The 17,708-nt window shown below is 34.9% G+C and overlaps 1 protein-coding gene across 1 annotated transcript in view; it reads right to left on the bottom strand.

The window, feature by feature from the left end:
* LOC128544594 (alpha-1,6-mannosylglycoprotein 6-beta-N-acetylglucosaminyltransferase B) overlaps positions 1–17,708 on the bottom strand; it is a 110,327-nt gene that overhangs the window by 91,705 nt on the left and 914 nt on the right. The window contains exon 2 of the mRNA XM_053514814.1: positions 11,504–11,616. Within this exon, the coding sequence (XP_053370789.1) occupies positions 11,504–11,616 (113 nt within the window). The remainder of the gene's footprint in view (positions 1–11,503; positions 11,617–17,708) is intronic.

The following is a 17,708-nucleotide window of genomic DNA, read 5'->3' as shown; positions in this document are numbered from 1 at the left end:
ATTTCTTGTCTTTTTTTTATCACTGTAGATATGTGCTGTTATTAATAAAATATCATGTTATAAAGAACTTTCAATATATGATGCTGTGTAGTCTGTAGATGTTTATTTAACATTCATGGAAGAGTTTAGTTAAAGACATAAAGCTGTTCATTTGGGTCTTTTAGAGAAGCTTCGCAGTATGTGGCAATCTGCATTTCTGTATAATTAAATTCAAGGAAAAAAAGATGGATGAGAGAACATAGCTGTCATATTGTAAGTGATAGCATAAAATTGTAAACATAATTTACTCTTAGAATTCTATGAAACATCTGCAATAAGTGATGTGTATAAGTGTATGTCTTTTTTTAACATAATTATAATTGTCATCATCATCGTCATAATCGCTTACAAATTGCTGTGGTATAGTCCGAATAAAAGATGCTGTTATTGGAAAATATTAATCATTGGCTGCAGTGCTTTGTGTCTGGCTGCATTACATTACTCACTCTGTCATTGATTTTATCCCTATAAAAGCATATCTTATAATGCATTATTTACTGAAGGAATCTAGCGCTGAGGTTAGCTTCTGTCTCTGATTAACCTCTTTTACATTCTACCCCCTAACCCTTATCCTCACACGCCTTTCCAAAACATTCCAAACAGCGTCTCTTTCCTCTGATAGCAACATCTGTCTCTGTGCCATGTTTTCTTTGCCCAAACAGCTTTTGAGGCATATTCATTAGCACATTACCACACAGTGAGACTGGACTGCACTCATGAACAGAAAACTGGGAAATGCAAAAACTCTTGGATGAGACACCTACTGTCAGTTCTTTTCACATCTACTCTGTGTTGTATGAATCCTGACACCCCTTACCCTGCAAACACAGTAGGCTGCTGAGAATAAAATGAGTTGAATTCACCTGCATTAGTATTAAAGAGAGGAAGTGAAACAGTAGGAGGTTAATTGAATTAATAATGCAAGTGTAGTTTGTGAGCACTGACATGCAAAGTGACTAAATAATCAAGACATCAATGCTCAGAGGCCATGTATGAAAGCAATGCGCAGGGGATAAGGATTCATACTACTACTGCTTTTTTTGCTTTTTACATTGGTCAAAACTCGCTCTTTTACACTCTTAAATCTTTAAGTTTTATTCATTGGAGGTCCCAAAACCAGTCTCAGAAAATGTTCTGTCTGTATGTCTGTCTGTCTCTTTCTCTGTCTGACAAATTTAATAAAACTTTGGTAGTATTTGTAAGTTAAAACTGTGCAATAAATGAAATCAATATGTTGAGCAGAAGTGAAATTATGAGGAATGATGTGCCAGAATATGTCTTAGCATCTAGTGCTTTTTTTCCAATTAAGCGTGTTTTTCCTGGAGGTGGGCGTGGCTATACAGATCACTCAACAGAGCCAATCAACGCGATAATACCCGATACGCACGGATTGCACACCTATATAATCACCTTAAAATATTTAATGTATTTTAACATAAAAAAGTAAAACTGACTGCACAGATTTTAATTGAACATTTACTGTACTTACTGTAAATATCAGCCTAAAGTTTAACCTGCATCATAAATAAAATCAAAATGTTGAGTAAAACGAACAGTTGCAATGAACAGTTATGTGCAAGATTTGATCATTTAATTTAAAATAAGCTGCTATAAAGCTATAAATAGATATATTATTTAGAAAACTAAACTATTCAGCTAAACTGAATATTTTTACCATGGAAATAACACTGCTAAAGTGATATAAGTGAATTTTACCAGTTTAAGACAAAATGTAATCTTTATCTAATATACTTTTTTAAAATTTACATCTATGTTTCACTCTTCAGTTACCGAACATGGAGTGTACTATATTTTGCTGGTGACGAAAGAAGTACAACTTAGTGTATAGAAGGTGTAGGATACTCAACCTTACAATTTTATTTTTAAATTTAATTTTATTTCTTTGTATTAATTAGTTATGCAGAGAGTTTTGCCATACAGAAACACAGGCACATGGACATTATCACGACATAATAATAATATCACCGATTACATTAAAGCTGATCAGCTTATTATTTTTAGCTTTAACCTAACTTCACATATTTCCTCCATATTTGTTACTGTTTCCTCCCAAATTCCTGGTTTTGTGTAAATGGTAGTCTTGTACATTTTTGAATATTTTGTTTCAACGATGTAATGTCTCAGTAAGGATAAAGTGTTTTTAACCCTTGTGCAGATCCTGTTATTTTCAATGTTCATATTTACTTTTCTAACCTCGGAAAGTACCTCGGGCAAAAAATCCTACACCAATAATTGTATATACTAATTATAATCCACTGCAGATTCTGTAAGAGATCCTCTATAGCAATAGTGGCTTATCTAAACATGTGTTTATGCAGATATTTTTCCTAAATCCAGCTTTTTGGACTTATTGAATTCTTCCACTCAAAAACTAAAAACTTATAATTAATTGCTAAACATTTAAGGGTAACTTGCCACCTGCCAATCATCTTATTCACAAACGTTTCTTTAAGCAAATAAAACAATTAAGTCAGAATACCCTTGGTCTAAAACAATAATTCTCTAGAGCACCGCCAATGACTGTCGAGGCAGCAAAAACCAGTATGCTAAGGAGAAGCATGTATCTTGCTTTTAATAAAGATTCTACAGCTATTGCATGTACTGTATGCAGGAGGCTAGAAAAATTCCATAATGAATATGTACTCTGCTATAAGCAACATTTGTCCTACCAGTAAACTTACCAAAACACCAAGTAGGACATAGTTAATATAAAAGAATGAAGTCATGAACATTACAGCATAACAGTTGTAGATTTTTTATACTAAAAGTGTAAGTTGTCATCATTTTGTGCCAAGTGGGCTCTTTTTCTTATTTAAAATGTTCCCTCCAGTGTTAAAATGCTTCCTCAATTGAGACTAACAGGACAAATGATAAGTGGCTGCAGTTAAATTGCTCCCACTTGAAAATCTTGCCTGTCTTTCTGTCTGTTACCTTTGTCTCTAAGGTAACATTTGAACTCCTTAGCAGTGCTTCAAGAGACAGTATGCTCAGTGTCACACCGAGTTATAATCTTGGTGTAATACTCTGAGCATACTTTCTTTCCGTTTTCTGCAGGTGATGGGCTTCATCATCCAGCCAGACTTTAGCTGAGTTCCTCATTAGTTTGTTTTTATGGCAAGGGTCATTCAGAAAATAAATATATAACAATCTTCTTGGACATGTCTCGTCCTAGGCTTCCTAGCAGTGCTCCCCTCATTTATTGAACACTGACAATTCAGCAGCATAAAACTCGATTTGAGAAGATGTCCCACTTACCAATGGCTTGACAGATGTGATCTCTCTTCTCCACTTGTATCCTTTATATCCTGTGCAATTTGAAATTAATTTTATGACAATTGAATGACAAAGAACCGAGGAGCGTCAAACTCAATGCTTCATGGTGCTGTTGAGTAAGTATGGAATGAAGGAAATTGGGGGCATACTTTGCCTTTTGAGCTGGTTTGGACTATTTGTATAATTTTTGTTTTAGCACTGAATTTTATATATTTTTTAATTATAATGAAAATAGGTGCAGAAATACAAGTTTGTCATGACAATTTAATAGCACAAACATAAGCTGATGAGCATGATACAGTGCATCTGAATAAATTTAACAAACAAACAAAAATATTCAAAGCACTTAAAATAGTGGAATAATTTAAAAAATGAATAACGAGTTTATTTAAATTAGTTTTCATACAATATAAATATTGTGTATCTCTCGGTTTAGTTCTGAACACTCACTCACTCACTCATCTTCTATACCGCTTTATCCTATATTCAGGGTCACAGGGGTTGCCTGGAGCAAGCAGGCTTAGGGCATGAGGGAGGTACACCTTGGACAGGATACCAATCCATCGCAGGACACATACACTCACTCAAATAGTTCTGAACATTCAACCACAAAAATTGGGGACAATTGCTGATTTAATACAACATTGGATACAAATGCATAAGGTTGCATAAGGTTGTCAAAACAACGTTGAAGTGAATGCTCGCTCAAAGCTAAGGGCAGTTCAAAGAAATAATAAAGTGTGTGATTTTACTTATGAATTAAATTTTATTTATTTTAGAAGCTCTGCAAAGGTTTTTGTGATGCTTTTCATTTTGTTTTGTATTCCTCCTCCACAAAGGTGTTGAAGAGATTATGTTTTCAGGTAGCCCATGCATTCCTTCATCTGTCCAATATTTTTGAGAGTACAACATTAAGAACATTAAGATGATGAAAGTCACATAAAATATTATGTGTCTTAAATGGCACTATCATTATAACATTTTTATAGTCTTTAATAGCTTCTTTTCCCATTGAAGTATACACCGATTAGCCATAACTTTAAAACCATTAACATCAAAACCACTTATATTTTGCACTTTCTGGTTTAGTTCTGCAACTAATTATATAACATAAAATTATAAACCTTTAAGGCATTTAAATTGACAGGGATTTTGTCAAATTCCCCAAAATACTGTGCGCAATATTTCAAATTAGCAAAAACCTGCAGGATAAAGATAAACAAAAGAATGAAACATTGCAGATGTGTGTGCTTGTTGTTAGACACAGCCAGTAGAAAAAAATGCAAAAAAAAATGCAGTGTCATGTTCTTTTCCCTTTCTTCCTTTTTAAATATTTTATTATTCTGTCTTATCCCAGTATCTGTAATATATGTAATTGGTAAACATAGAAAGACAAAAAAGAAAGCATTATTTCACTCTTTAAAGAGAAGTTGAATCAGAATGAACTGTCAGCGACAATGATATTTTCTTGGTGCTTACACGGTAAAGTATTATTTCATGAATTTAGTAAAAGATGGAAACTTGCCAAATTTATCCAGTTCTAGTTAAAATGTTAAAATACAATTTAAATGACCTCTGTTTTGGGCTCCTTAAGCAGGTTCTTTAAATTGGATGAAAGGTTGTGATTTTAACTGGGCATAAGCAGACAGGTGACACAGTGAGAAGCTGAATTAATAAATGGAGACATAGAGTGTGTTTGTGTTACTGTAACTGTGCTGCATTTAAGCAGTTAACATCCTACTGTGTTATGTGTGACATATTTAAGTACTAGCTAATGTTTTAACAGGCTCATGGACTAAAATTACATCTATGGAATAGCACCCATATCCTTTTCCAGCCATGGGAAAGACATTAGAGAAATTGTTGGAAATTGTGGTTGAAAGCACTCATTCATTAATCGTGATGTCCGTGCATTATTACAAGCTATATGGGAAAAAAAGAGCAATTATTCTTCAGGTGACTGAGAAAATCAGTGGTGTTCATCCTTTCATTATATTTCTAGAGACTTGTAGAATCTATGCCAAGATGCACTGAAGCAATAAATTGTGTTCAATTGACTCGAAACCTTGAAGGCTGATCTCAGCTGTACCGTACAGTATGAACATTAGTGATTTTGTTTTGAATGTTGAGAAATGTGGTGGGTAGGAGGAGGCAGGCAAAACCTGCAAAAAGCTCTTATGTGTAGAGAGACGCTGATCGACAGGCAATCTAATCTCATGCAAAATTCACAGGCTTTTTAATGAAATGGATTTCTCTTGATTTAATACAAATAAAGAAACTAGAAAAGGTATGAATACTAAACCCAGCACAGCAGTGATGCAGAGGATTGCTCTCCCTGTTACTGTAATACGCCCCCATCCTGAAACCACATCACACATCCTTATTCATTATTATTCAGTTCACAGGGAGAGAGAGAGAGAGAGAGAGAGAGAGAGGTGGAATTAGTAAAACTAGTATTGTGTTTTATATATACAGTGTATTTTTTATACAGTATAAAAATATGAATAGAGGTCTTCAATTTTTATCTTCATCTCTGGATGGAAGCATTTAACAAAAAGGCCAAACTTTCCATTAAGTAATAAAATTAATGAATTCTCTCTCTCTCTCTCTCTCTCTCTCACGCTCCTTCTGTCTAGCATTTAATGCCATTAAACTAAAGATTATTTATCAATTAGTACTTTGTCAAAATATGAAGTATAAACCAAAATATTAAGTATGAAGCGGAATTTGACCCTGTAAATACAAAAAAAAATTCTTCTACATGGTTATTTTCTCTATAATATTCCTCTCTTATCTATCTCCGTTGTTGCCTGGCTCTCAATACTAGCTCTATGGTGGGAAAAGGGGGTAAACACTTAACATGTTTCTAACAGCAGTTCTAGCAGTGTTTCAAGGCCCGCTGCTGAATTTTACATTGCCCACCTATTCAGAATAGATCTGTTGTTTTTAGTTTTTTGGCTGCACCCCCCTCGAGTACTGCTGATTCACTCCTCTAAATTCTGCACAAACACGTCTATACCACTTTATCCTGTGTTTAGGGTCGTGGGGGCACAAGGCAGGGAACACCCTGGACAGGGTGCCAATCCATCAAAGGGCACACACACATAAACACACACACACACACACACTCATTCACACACTATAGGCAATACGAGAACGCCAGTTAGCCTAAACATGGTGATTTTTTAAAGAAATACTTATCTTCCTAGCAAAGCTGACAACCTAAAACATCACATCAATTCAGAAGATCAGTACATGTTATTGCTTTATTAGCTAAAAATGTATTCTAGTTTATTGCCATTTTTGTTGGTACTGATATTGTCATGTGTATCTCTATAGCAACATAGTGCACAAAAAAGGAAAGCATACAGTACATATATATTTCCTATATCATTAATTTGCACAAGGTGATTACTAATACAGCAGTTTGTCAGACTGTTTACAATTAAATACAGTTACCAGCTCCCTCTCTCTGCTTTATCTCTCCATCTGTATTGCCATCCTCCTCACTTCAAGCTGTGTTTATTTCGCTGCCAAATTTGGAACATTAGGCATATTAGGCTAATAATTTTTTTGGATTATATTATTTAAAACAATTTGGGCTTTTGATGAAATAAAATGAAACAAAATGAGACAAAATATACTGTAGCTGAGCAATCATAAACATACTTAAGGTAAAAGCATTGCTGAAATACCACCTTTGTGAGAAAAATACTGCAGTCAACATTATTGCTCCACAAGAAATCTTCTCAGTTTAATTGAGTAGTGAAGTGCAAACCTCAGACTTCCACACAATACAGTACAGTGCAAAGCTGTCATGATACCAGGTTCAGATGAAAGTGCAGGTAATCAACGTTTTATTAAATGTGGCAAAAGACACGCAATTGATTCAGTATCAAGGTCAATGTGCAGGTAACGAATAAGCACCAAGAACAGGAGCAAGCAAGAGCAAGGTAAAAAAACAGGATGAAAAAAAATGTATAAAGAGATCTTTAATATTTAAAAAAGGCCTGGTAAAAGGCCTTGAGCAGTCATCTTGTTAACATTAAAAAGTCTTTAGTGGCTGAGCGTCCATTTTTAAATCTATAAATTGTGCTTTACTAGGGAAATTGGGAGTTTGATGCTAGTGTGGACCTGACAAAAATGTAACAGGATGATATGACATGATACCATACATATAGGTGATAAGATGATCTTAAATTGGTATTGCCATAAAAATTTATGCTGATAATAATGTTCTTTGGATATTCATATTCTTCATAGATGGATCATAGGGTAAACATTCACCATTAGTCAGAACTTTGGACACACCTTCTAATTCCATGATCTTCCCTGATTTTTTTTATTCTACATTGCAAAACAATGCTAATACGCAATAATCACCTTCATAATGGCTCTAATCCAAGGTGCTGTTAATTGGTGATTTTATTATAAAGTCTTCATGAGAGGCAAATGCATTTGAAAATACTGTTCATGTAAGGAGTATTTGAGAATAGCTGACCATCATGATTTAAAAAAAACAATTGTCTGTGGTTGTTGTTGTCTAAAAATTTGACTGGTGTCTCCAAATTTTTACTGGTACTGTAAACTAATGCAAATGCCAATCGGTCTGCAATTTTTGGCTTGCATGTCTAATTACACCCCCATTTTCTATCCCCAAACACTGATTGAGCTACAGGTGAAAAGCGATGGTGAAATTCTTGCACTGCCAAAATAATTATCATCAATTAATTATCATTAATTATCATTACCATCTATTATATGTAATTAGTTTCAATATACTATATCTTTAAAGCATGGTTTAATACAAACTGTTCCAGGATTGATTAAAGAAAGTCAAGTTATCAGAGTAAAAAAAAGTCACACTTGTACTCCTTATAAAGATGTGCTGACATTTATAATGTCATATAGACATACATACTGCTGCAGGCATTAAACCTTAAGACTTGAGATATACTGAAATGCTGGAATCAATCAACGAACCAAACGAACTAAGGCCTGAGGCGTCAGTCTATAGTTATATAGCGCCACTCAGCGGTAAAAGCCAGCAAACGCACAAACCCAAATGCAGTTGCCGTGCGCCACGACGGTAAAAGTCACATACCACTTGTCCACCTACTGTATACATTACAGCACAGTGAAATTCCTTCTTTGCATATCACAGCATAGCTGCGGTCAGAGCGCAGGGTCGGGCATGATACGGCCCGCAGGACCAGACAGGGTTAAGGGCCTTGCTCAAAGGCCCAACAGTGGCAACCTGGCTAAGCTGGGGCTTGAACTGCTGACCTTCCTAACAATAACAACGTTATTAATAAAACACCTGAATGTGTGTAGAATAAATTTAAGAGAAGAAAGTTGCTTTGTATTCACCTGCAAGAACAAACAGCCATATTCCCACCATCATTCAAGTTCACGTAATTTTATAAAACTACCTTAAAAATCTCCACCAGCAGATTTTGTCCTCCAATATTGCCAAGGACGGTGATAAGACTGGGATGTTTTTACTTAAATTGGCAACTTTTAAAAAAAATATCATTTAAGTGCAGCTTTAGCCAAATCAAACGCTGAGCTGTATTTAGTTAAAGGTTCATAAGATACAGCAGCTGTCTGCTAATATAAAGGCTACAAATTTCTACGTTTTTACTTATTAATATGAACAGAATGTGTTGTGTGTGAAACACTAAAACAGCTCTGTTCAGTGCATGTGCTCATTTTTTAATATACAGTGGTGTGAAAAACTATTTGCCCCCTTCCTGATTTCTTATTCTTTTGCATGTTTGTCACACAAAATGTTTCTGATCATCAAACACATTTAACTATTAGTCAAAGATAACACAAATAAACGATGGTTAAATGATGGTTTTTATTATTTAGGGAGAAAAAAAATCCAAACCTACATGGCCCTGTGTGAAAAAGTAATTGCCCCCTGAACCTAATAACTGGTTTAGCCACCCTTAGCAGCAATAACTGCAATCAAGCGTTTGCGATAACTTGCAACAAGTCTTTAACAGCGCTCTGGAGGAATTTTGGCCCACTCATCTTTGCAGAATTGTTGTAATTTAGCTTTATTTAAGGGTTTTCTAGCATGAACCGCCTTTTTAAGGTCATGCCACAACATCTCAATAGGATTCAGGTCAGGACTTTGACTAGGCCACTCCAAAGTCTTCATTTTGTTTTTCTTCAGCCATTCAGAGGTGGATTTGCTGGTGTGTTTTGGGTCATTGTCCTGCTGCAGCACCCAAGATCGCTTCAGCTTGAGTTGACGAACAGATGGCCGGACATTCTCCTTCAGGATTTTTTTGGTAGACAGTAGAATTCATGGTTCCATCTATCACAGCAAGCCTTCCAGGTCCTGAAGCAGCAAAACAACCCCAGACCATCACACTACCACCACCATATTTTACTGTTGGTATGATGTTCTTTTTCTGAAATGCTGTGTTACTTTTACGCCAGATGTAACGGGACACGCACCTTCCAAAAAGTTCAATTTTTGTCTTGTCGGTCCACAAGGTATTTTCACAAAAGTCTTGGCAATCATTGAGATGTTTTTTAGCAAAATTGAGACAAGGCTTAATGTTCTTTTTGCTTAAAAGTGGTTTGCGCCTTGGAAATCTGCCATGCAGGCCGTTTTTGCCCAGTCTCTTTCTTATGGTGGAGTCGTGAACACTGACCTTAATTGAGGCAAGTGAGGCCTGCAGTTCTTTAAATGTTGTCCTGGGGTCTTTTGTGGCCTCTCGGATGAGTTGTCTCTGCGCTCTTGGGGTAATTTTGGTCGGCCGGCCACTCCTGGGAAGGTTCACCACTGTTCCATGTTTATGCCATTTGTGGATAATGGCCCTCACTGTGGTTCGCTGGAGTCCCAAAGCTTTAGAAATGGCTTTATAACCTTTACCAGACTGACAGATCTCAATTACTTTTGTTCTCATTTGTTCCTAAATTTCTTTGGATCTTGACATGATGTCTAGCTTTTGAGGTGCTTTTGGTCTAATTCTCTGTGTCAGGTAGCTCCTATTTAAGTGATTTCTTGATTGAAACAGGTGTGGCAGTAATCAGGCCTGGGGGTGACTACAGAAATTGAACTCAGGTGTGATAAACCACAGTTAAGTTATTTTTTAACAAGGGGACAATCACTTTTTTACACAGGGCCATGTAGGTTTGGAGTTTTTTTTCTCCCTTAATAACGTAAACCTTCATTTAAAAACTGCATTTTGTGTTCAATTATGTTATCTTTGACTAATAGTTAACGGTTTTTGATGAGCAGAAACATTTAAGTGTGACAAACATGCAAAAAAATAAGAAATCAGGAAGGGGGCAAATAGTTTTTCACACCACTGTATGATGAAATGAACAATACAAGAAAAAATTGAGCATCATTAACATGCAGGTGGTTAAAGTGTCTTATTTCATTCTATTTATATCACTGCAAATATTAAAAAGAAAGAAGTGCTCATTCTCTCTCTCTCTTTCTCTCCGTCTGTAGATTTTTTTTGTGATTGTAAACATAACAAAAAAATTTAAATTGTCAGCTTTAAAGCAAATCCTTAATTTAATGTTTGTGAACTTTGAGCTAGGTCTTGTGAAGTTTGAGTTTCGATGTGTGGTATTTTTTATAGAAAAAAAAAATTATGTTGTAAAATTTTGAGTGGAAAAAATGCTAAAGCTATGCACCATAATGTGTAATATATTCATGGACTGTACAAATTTGGTATCGAAAAAACAATAATTCAGGTACCAGTACAAGATACAGTAACAGTATTGATACCATCCCTAGTAGACAATGATTTATGCTATTACGTATCTGAATCAGGGGCAAATCATCCTTTCTAGCCTTTAATTATGCATCAGGTTTAAACTATTGATGTTTTTTTTACTTTCCTACCTTCCTGTCTAATCTGGACATATAATCAATAATAACCAATAATAATTGTTTTAGCTCTGTTGCCCTTATACTGAGCGAACCAAACCGTATGTTCGTTAAACCCAAATCACCCACCCTAACAATATCTGTGTAAATTCCTTTAACAGCACTTTAATTTTAAGATTGGTGTGTGTGTGTGTGTGTGTGCGTGTAATTTGTAGTCTGCAACCATGGAAACCATTCATGCTGTACTGACCAAAATAAAAACCTCAATACAAACAATCTTAAATCCCCGATAGTAACAATGTGTACCTTCAGTGCGTATGGTGAAAGGAGAGTCTCCAAGCCGTTTGGCTGAAAACTGGCCCCCCAGGGAGGTCATTAGGAAGCAAAGGCTGAAAAAGCCAAGCCCAACTACGAATATCCTGCAGAGAACAAGAGAAAAGGAGAGACATTAGTGTGCCCATTATCGTGGCACAAGCTCAAAAAGGGAAATTGAACAGTTTAATAGTAATATATAGTTCTTTCATGGTTTGAATAATAATAATAATAATAATGATTTGTACAAAACTATTGTATGCCAGGCCAGTAGGTCTGCTCTTTGTTGTAGACCAAATAGATTTTCCGTCACCTGCAGAAATTATTATCATAGGACATTTATTGTATAAATAAAACCCATTCTTCACTATAAACATCATTCTCTGTCGAATGCACACATGGCTGAAAGAATATAGATATTATTTTTTAAAACTTAGCATTGTGGCTGATATATACTGTAGCTAACCTGGTCAGGGCTTGATTTGAGAAGGGACACAGAGGGATTGCATCCTCCCTGTTAAAAAAAATAACAAAAACATCCCTTTGTAAAACGCCCAGGCCCCTTACCCCCCCCCCCCCCCGCCCCCCCTTAGATTAATACTGTTGTGAATTATGTAAAATTTGTCATGAAAATGAAATATTTAAACTCATCTACGAACTATAAATAACAGTGATTAACCAATCAGAATTCAATATTTTTTGACATATTTCAAAAAGAAGAGAACTAAAATGGTTAGTATGTGATACATACGCACAGATCCTCTCAGCGGAGACGTGATAAAAACAAAGGTTTAAAATGTAAGTTTTTGAAATGTTTGACAGCTTTAATGACTATAAAAGATGAGTTCTTTTCCATTCTCAATTTAAAGATGTTTAGTTTTTTCATTAGACTTAGGTCTCTATTAGACTGTGGCTTCACCTACATGCTTGGGTACAAAAGGGTCTAAAATTTATTTGAATTTTAATTTTAAATGCCATAATAGTAATTTAATGATTTGATTATTTGTGTGTGTGTGTGTGTGTGTGTGTGTGTGTGTGTGTGTGTGTAAAAGAGAGATACACTTGTGTATACAAAACATAATGATGTCATACAAAACTACAGTAATATTAAATAAAATTACTTAAGTACCAATTTTTATGTAGATTTTTATTTTACTCTTATAATTCTCCCCAGATAAAAGCCATGAAAAGAAACAAATAATAGTTTTGACAATTGCATGTTTAAGTGCATGTGTTTTGTTTTAATGGCTTCATGTTGATTTTTTTTTTTTACAATTCGACCACTGGCAATATACAAAAGTTTAGGCACCTCTGGACAAATTATATATTCTATCGATCTTTGGAATGAAGCAAGCAGAAACTTCAAACTTCTGCATTTCGTTATCACAGTTACTTTCAATATGATAAATATGAATAAGTACAGTAACAACCCCCTCAGGCGCATATTACATTCTTTTTCGAGCCATTTTGAAGTTTTATTTTGACTCACTATTCCTTACAGAATTCTTGTAAATGCACAGTATGAATGGGCCATTTTTTATGCACAGCATGTTTAAAATCTACCAACATTTGGATTGATGTTTAAGTCAGAGGACTATAAGTGGCCCTCTCAAAAGTAGATTAAGGGCTGTTTTGGATCACTGTCCTGTTTTAGACATTCTCTTTTTCAGTTTCTTGATTGAGTGTGTCATGTTCGATTCCAGAATAATACTGATATCTGTGAGTTATTTCCTGTGCCACTGTCTGTCACACAAGTCATATCAGAGTAGATTCACCTACAGGCTTAACAGCTGGCAAAGTGATCTTTTAATCAAATACTTCATCTTTTTTTCTCAAAACATAGAGTCTGAGCTAAACCTTCCCATCATTTTTTATTTTTCCTTTGCCTTTCATCCCAGCATACACACATATATCTTGAAAATCTCCTGGTTCTCGAGACCTTGCCAAGTGACTACTTCCACAGTTCTCCTTAACTGACATTTTTTAATGACATTTTGTCCAAAGGTCAAAGCTAAATAATGTTCAAAATCCTCTTATAGACTTCTGCTCCTTTGTAGGTATCAACTATCTTTATTTTTAGATCCTTAGTGCTTGGCTTAGAAAAGCCCATGGTTATTGAGTGTTATCAGAATTTTTAAGAGTAAGAGAATTTACTACAGGCTGGAATTATATTATAAATGATAGGGCTGCACCGACATCCATTGATCTAATTAATGGTTTAAGTAAATATGTCAACTTCTGTGGAGTTCGTTAATCGCAATGTTTACTTTCATCTCCTATTTAGCTGGTGCATCATGGAATGAGACTAACTTTACTTTCGAACTTTAAGTCGAAGTGAAATGGCTCACCACATCATGCACACACATAAAATGCAAACAAGTTGAGCATCTCAAAGAAATCATCATCGTTTTATATGACCTCAAAACGATAAGACAGCCTAAGTGTGCTAGAGTGAGTTTAGTCCGAGTTTTACAGTGTTTCAGTGCTTAGGAGTCAAGATCCTCCAAAGCAGATTCTAGTCTGGCAACACCGCTTTACAGTGCATTGGCGAGTTTAAGCAATTTGATAAAGCACATCTAGACTTGAACCTTACGTCACCTAGTTTTAAAAGTTCAAAATGGCTGCTTCCTACACACATTTTATGTTGAAATAAGTAATAAATGCATGAGCCTTTCTGAGAGGAATGTAGCTGATATTATTCAAATAAGTATATGGTAAAATGTCACTGATTTTATTTATTTATTTATTTGCAAGGGGGGTGGGCAAGGATTAATTTATTTATTTAATGAAAAGATTTATTCTATAAAGATCTGGGGGAAAATCAGTTTTTTTTTTTCTTACAAGTGCATGTATGGGAGAGATGAAATTCAAAACATAACTTTTATTATTTCGAAAGTATATTTAAAGAAAATGACATCACATATGACAACCCATTAAAATAACCCAAAATTGTGCAATATTTGCAGAGCTTTTATAACTGAAATAAAACAAAATGCAAATAATGTGTAAACAAATTGTGTTAATGCTTTGGCTAAATAACATTGAGAAATCAGTATTTGGTGGAATAACTCTGATTTGCAGTTACAGCTTTAAAACTTAAAAGATTAAACAGTGAGCAAGTTCATAAAAATATGAATCAGCCAATTAGATAATTATTGATTGAATGTGAAAAATAATCCCTGTTCTAATCAATGATGCATACACATTAAATCACCTTTATCTTTGATCACAGCACACAATGGTGGCCAGTTGATTTGTGACAATGATTCCTTTTGCTCCCAAAACCACGCTTTCACAGCTTGAGTCCTGGATTATCCCATCATAAAACCTTGTGCCTCCACTGATGTAATAACCTGGTCATTTAATTACCAAATATAGTCATGTTAAAAATTTAATTCTTCTGGTAATTCTAATTTTTTTTTGTGTGTAAAAACATAATAAAACTCATCTGATTTTAGTGGCTTACAGTATTACTGTAGGTTGACACAACCTCACACGAACAACAACATATAATCCCCCCCCCCCCCCCCGTGCCATTATTTATTTAACAAATTGAACTCAAAAAGGGAAAAAAAAGCATAGGCAATACAAAGTACCCCCTGATTTAATAGCTTGTAGATCCACCTTTAGCAGCAATAACTTGAAGTATTTGTGTCCTATGTGACTCCAAGGTGCCTAGGTCCTGTAGCTGCAACATAAGCCCAAATAATCACCTTTCGACCATCATGCTTGACAATGGGTATGAGGTGTTTCTCCTAAAATGCTGTTCAGTTTTTGTCAAACATGAGGCTGGGCATTAAGACCAAACAACTTCACTTTGGTCTAATATGTCCATAGAACATTGTTCCAGAAGCCTTGGGGTTTGTTCAGATGCAGTTTTGCATACTTCAGTTATGCTTCCATGTTCTTTTTAGAGAGAAGAACACTTCTCCTGCAACCCTTTCTACGTGTTCCATACTTTCAGTCTTCTTATAAATGTTCTATTATAGACTTTAACATTTAACATGCTCGGTGATGCCTGTAGGGTCTGGGATGTAGTGCTTTGGGGTTTTTTTTATTACTGTAGAATGTTGAACTCTAAATTGTTTGGAAATGGTTTAAACCATGGTTATAACCCTTTCCGGATTCATGTGCAGCAACAATCACCATTGCTTATGTCTTTCCCTTTTTCTTGCAATGTGTTAACCCCCTGCATTTATAGAGGTCTGTACCTGATTAACAGCACTTTGTCTGCAGTTTATTCTCTTAAATTCTGTTGAAGCAGTAAGTGGGTATTTAGTATGGCCCCCACATTTTATTTTTTATTTTTGGCTTAATCTTTATTTAAAAAATAATAAAAAGGTGAACAAATAAGTTATATGTTGTTTTTTCTAACACCTAACCAAATTATAGGCTGTATTTACCTAATACCTAGCCCCACTATGATCAGATTATTTTTATTATGTTTTTACACAAAAACACATTACACACATATGTATGATGGTGCACGCTTACAATCTTACCCAGTGCCCTTATCACCCTGGAATAGGGTCAATCTGAACTCATTAGACCATAAGACCTTTTTTCTATTGCTGAAAAGTCCAATCTTTATGCTCCCTAGCAAATAATTTCTTTGTTATGATTAGTCTGACTAACGAGTGTTTTTTTATGGTCATACAGCAGTTTAATGTTAATCCTGTGAGTTCTCATCACATTGTGCACTTACAATGACTCTTACTGTAAACATAAGTATTTTTCAATTACTTTTTAGTTTTTTGTAGTTTAAGCTTTTTTATATTGTAGTTTACGTTTTCAAGTAATTTTTTTCAACTACATTTACCCCACAAACATGTGAAAGGGTTGGTAAATTTTTAAATTTTCAAGGGTTATGAATTTTATCTGTCCCTATGTAGTTGTTTTATTTGCTTGATGTGGCCCAACAATTTGACCCTTTAGAAATGGTGACTATTTTAATTAGGCAGTGTATGCATATTTTGTACAGGAGTGTATTTTGTATATATGGAAAATAATTAAAAATTGGGTGTATATATATTTTTTTATTAACTGGCGTAAGTCAAATGGTGGTACAGTTCCACTAACATTATACACAACTTTCGTAACCTGTTTGAAAATCCTCTTTGTCAATGATTTCTTTGTTAATGATCTCCCTCCCCATGGTTTGTATTCAATAATGGTTTCCCTTCTTTAAACTTCATCCATTTGTGCACATTGCTCTTGTCAGTGGTGTCATCTCCATAAACACTCTTTAGCACAGTGGTAGCGCAATGTTTCCTAACTGATTCAGACCAGGCTAAGGAAATATATCTGACACCTGACTGCCTTTATATCAGAGAAAAACAGGATGTAAAATTATTGCTTAGATACAGAAGAAATCCTTACTCTCAGCATGTAGCCCCTGACAGTGTTAAGCCTCTGGTGAACTTATCGACACAAGACTGTTGTGCCACACACTGACTGAAAAAAATCAATAGGGAATTGTGATAAAATGCGTGCATAAAATAAAAATGAGTAAAGGAATATATATACTGTACTGTATCTCACCCATATACACCCCTGAAAACCATTTACAGCTTCCATGAACAATTCTCATAAATTTATTTTGAAAGAGCTTCTACTGGTTGTCATTATGGATTTCTTTCCCATGTTTCTCATGGTTCTTCTTAGGGTTGTCAGCATTGTGGAAAGAACAATATGCACATTTTAAATGATGTTACTTAGACAAGATCATGTAGCCTTTTGTGATTAACAGAGAAAACAGAAAAAAAAACACACCTTCCTTGTGTGAATAATGAAAAGGATGTGGAGACAGAACTGTATGAGACAAAACAAATGAAATTTACATTGCTGGAGAAAAAAATAAATAAATAAAAAAGTAATTCCCAATTTAAGATTCCTTCCTCAATCATTTGCTTTGATTATGTTGTCCAAAGTAAAGGGTTAATTATTGTCATTGCATGCTACCAGAACCATTATTTCAAAATTCAAGCCCTGAAACATACCCCTGCCACTAGGGAAGAAAAAAAATTAAATTAATGGGAAAAGCCAGTCATTTAATAGATTCAGGTAGTCAGCTAACTTTATTTTATTGGTGAGCCTACACCTGACCAACTGAAGCAATGCAAGATCATAAGACTCGAAGCACTATATTATGGTTATATTGTGATTTCTACTGCATATGTATACAGTAACGTACTGTATA

Source organism: Clarias gariepinus, chromosome 16 (assembly GCF_024256425.1).
Source record: "Clarias gariepinus isolate MV-2021 ecotype Netherlands chromosome 16, CGAR_prim_01v2, whole genome shotgun sequence".
Lineage (NCBI taxonomy): Eukaryota > Metazoa > Chordata > Actinopteri > Siluriformes > Clariidae > Clarias > Clarias gariepinus.
Note: the sequence above shows the minus strand (reverse complement) of the source record. Positions and strands in the feature narration are given on the sequence as shown.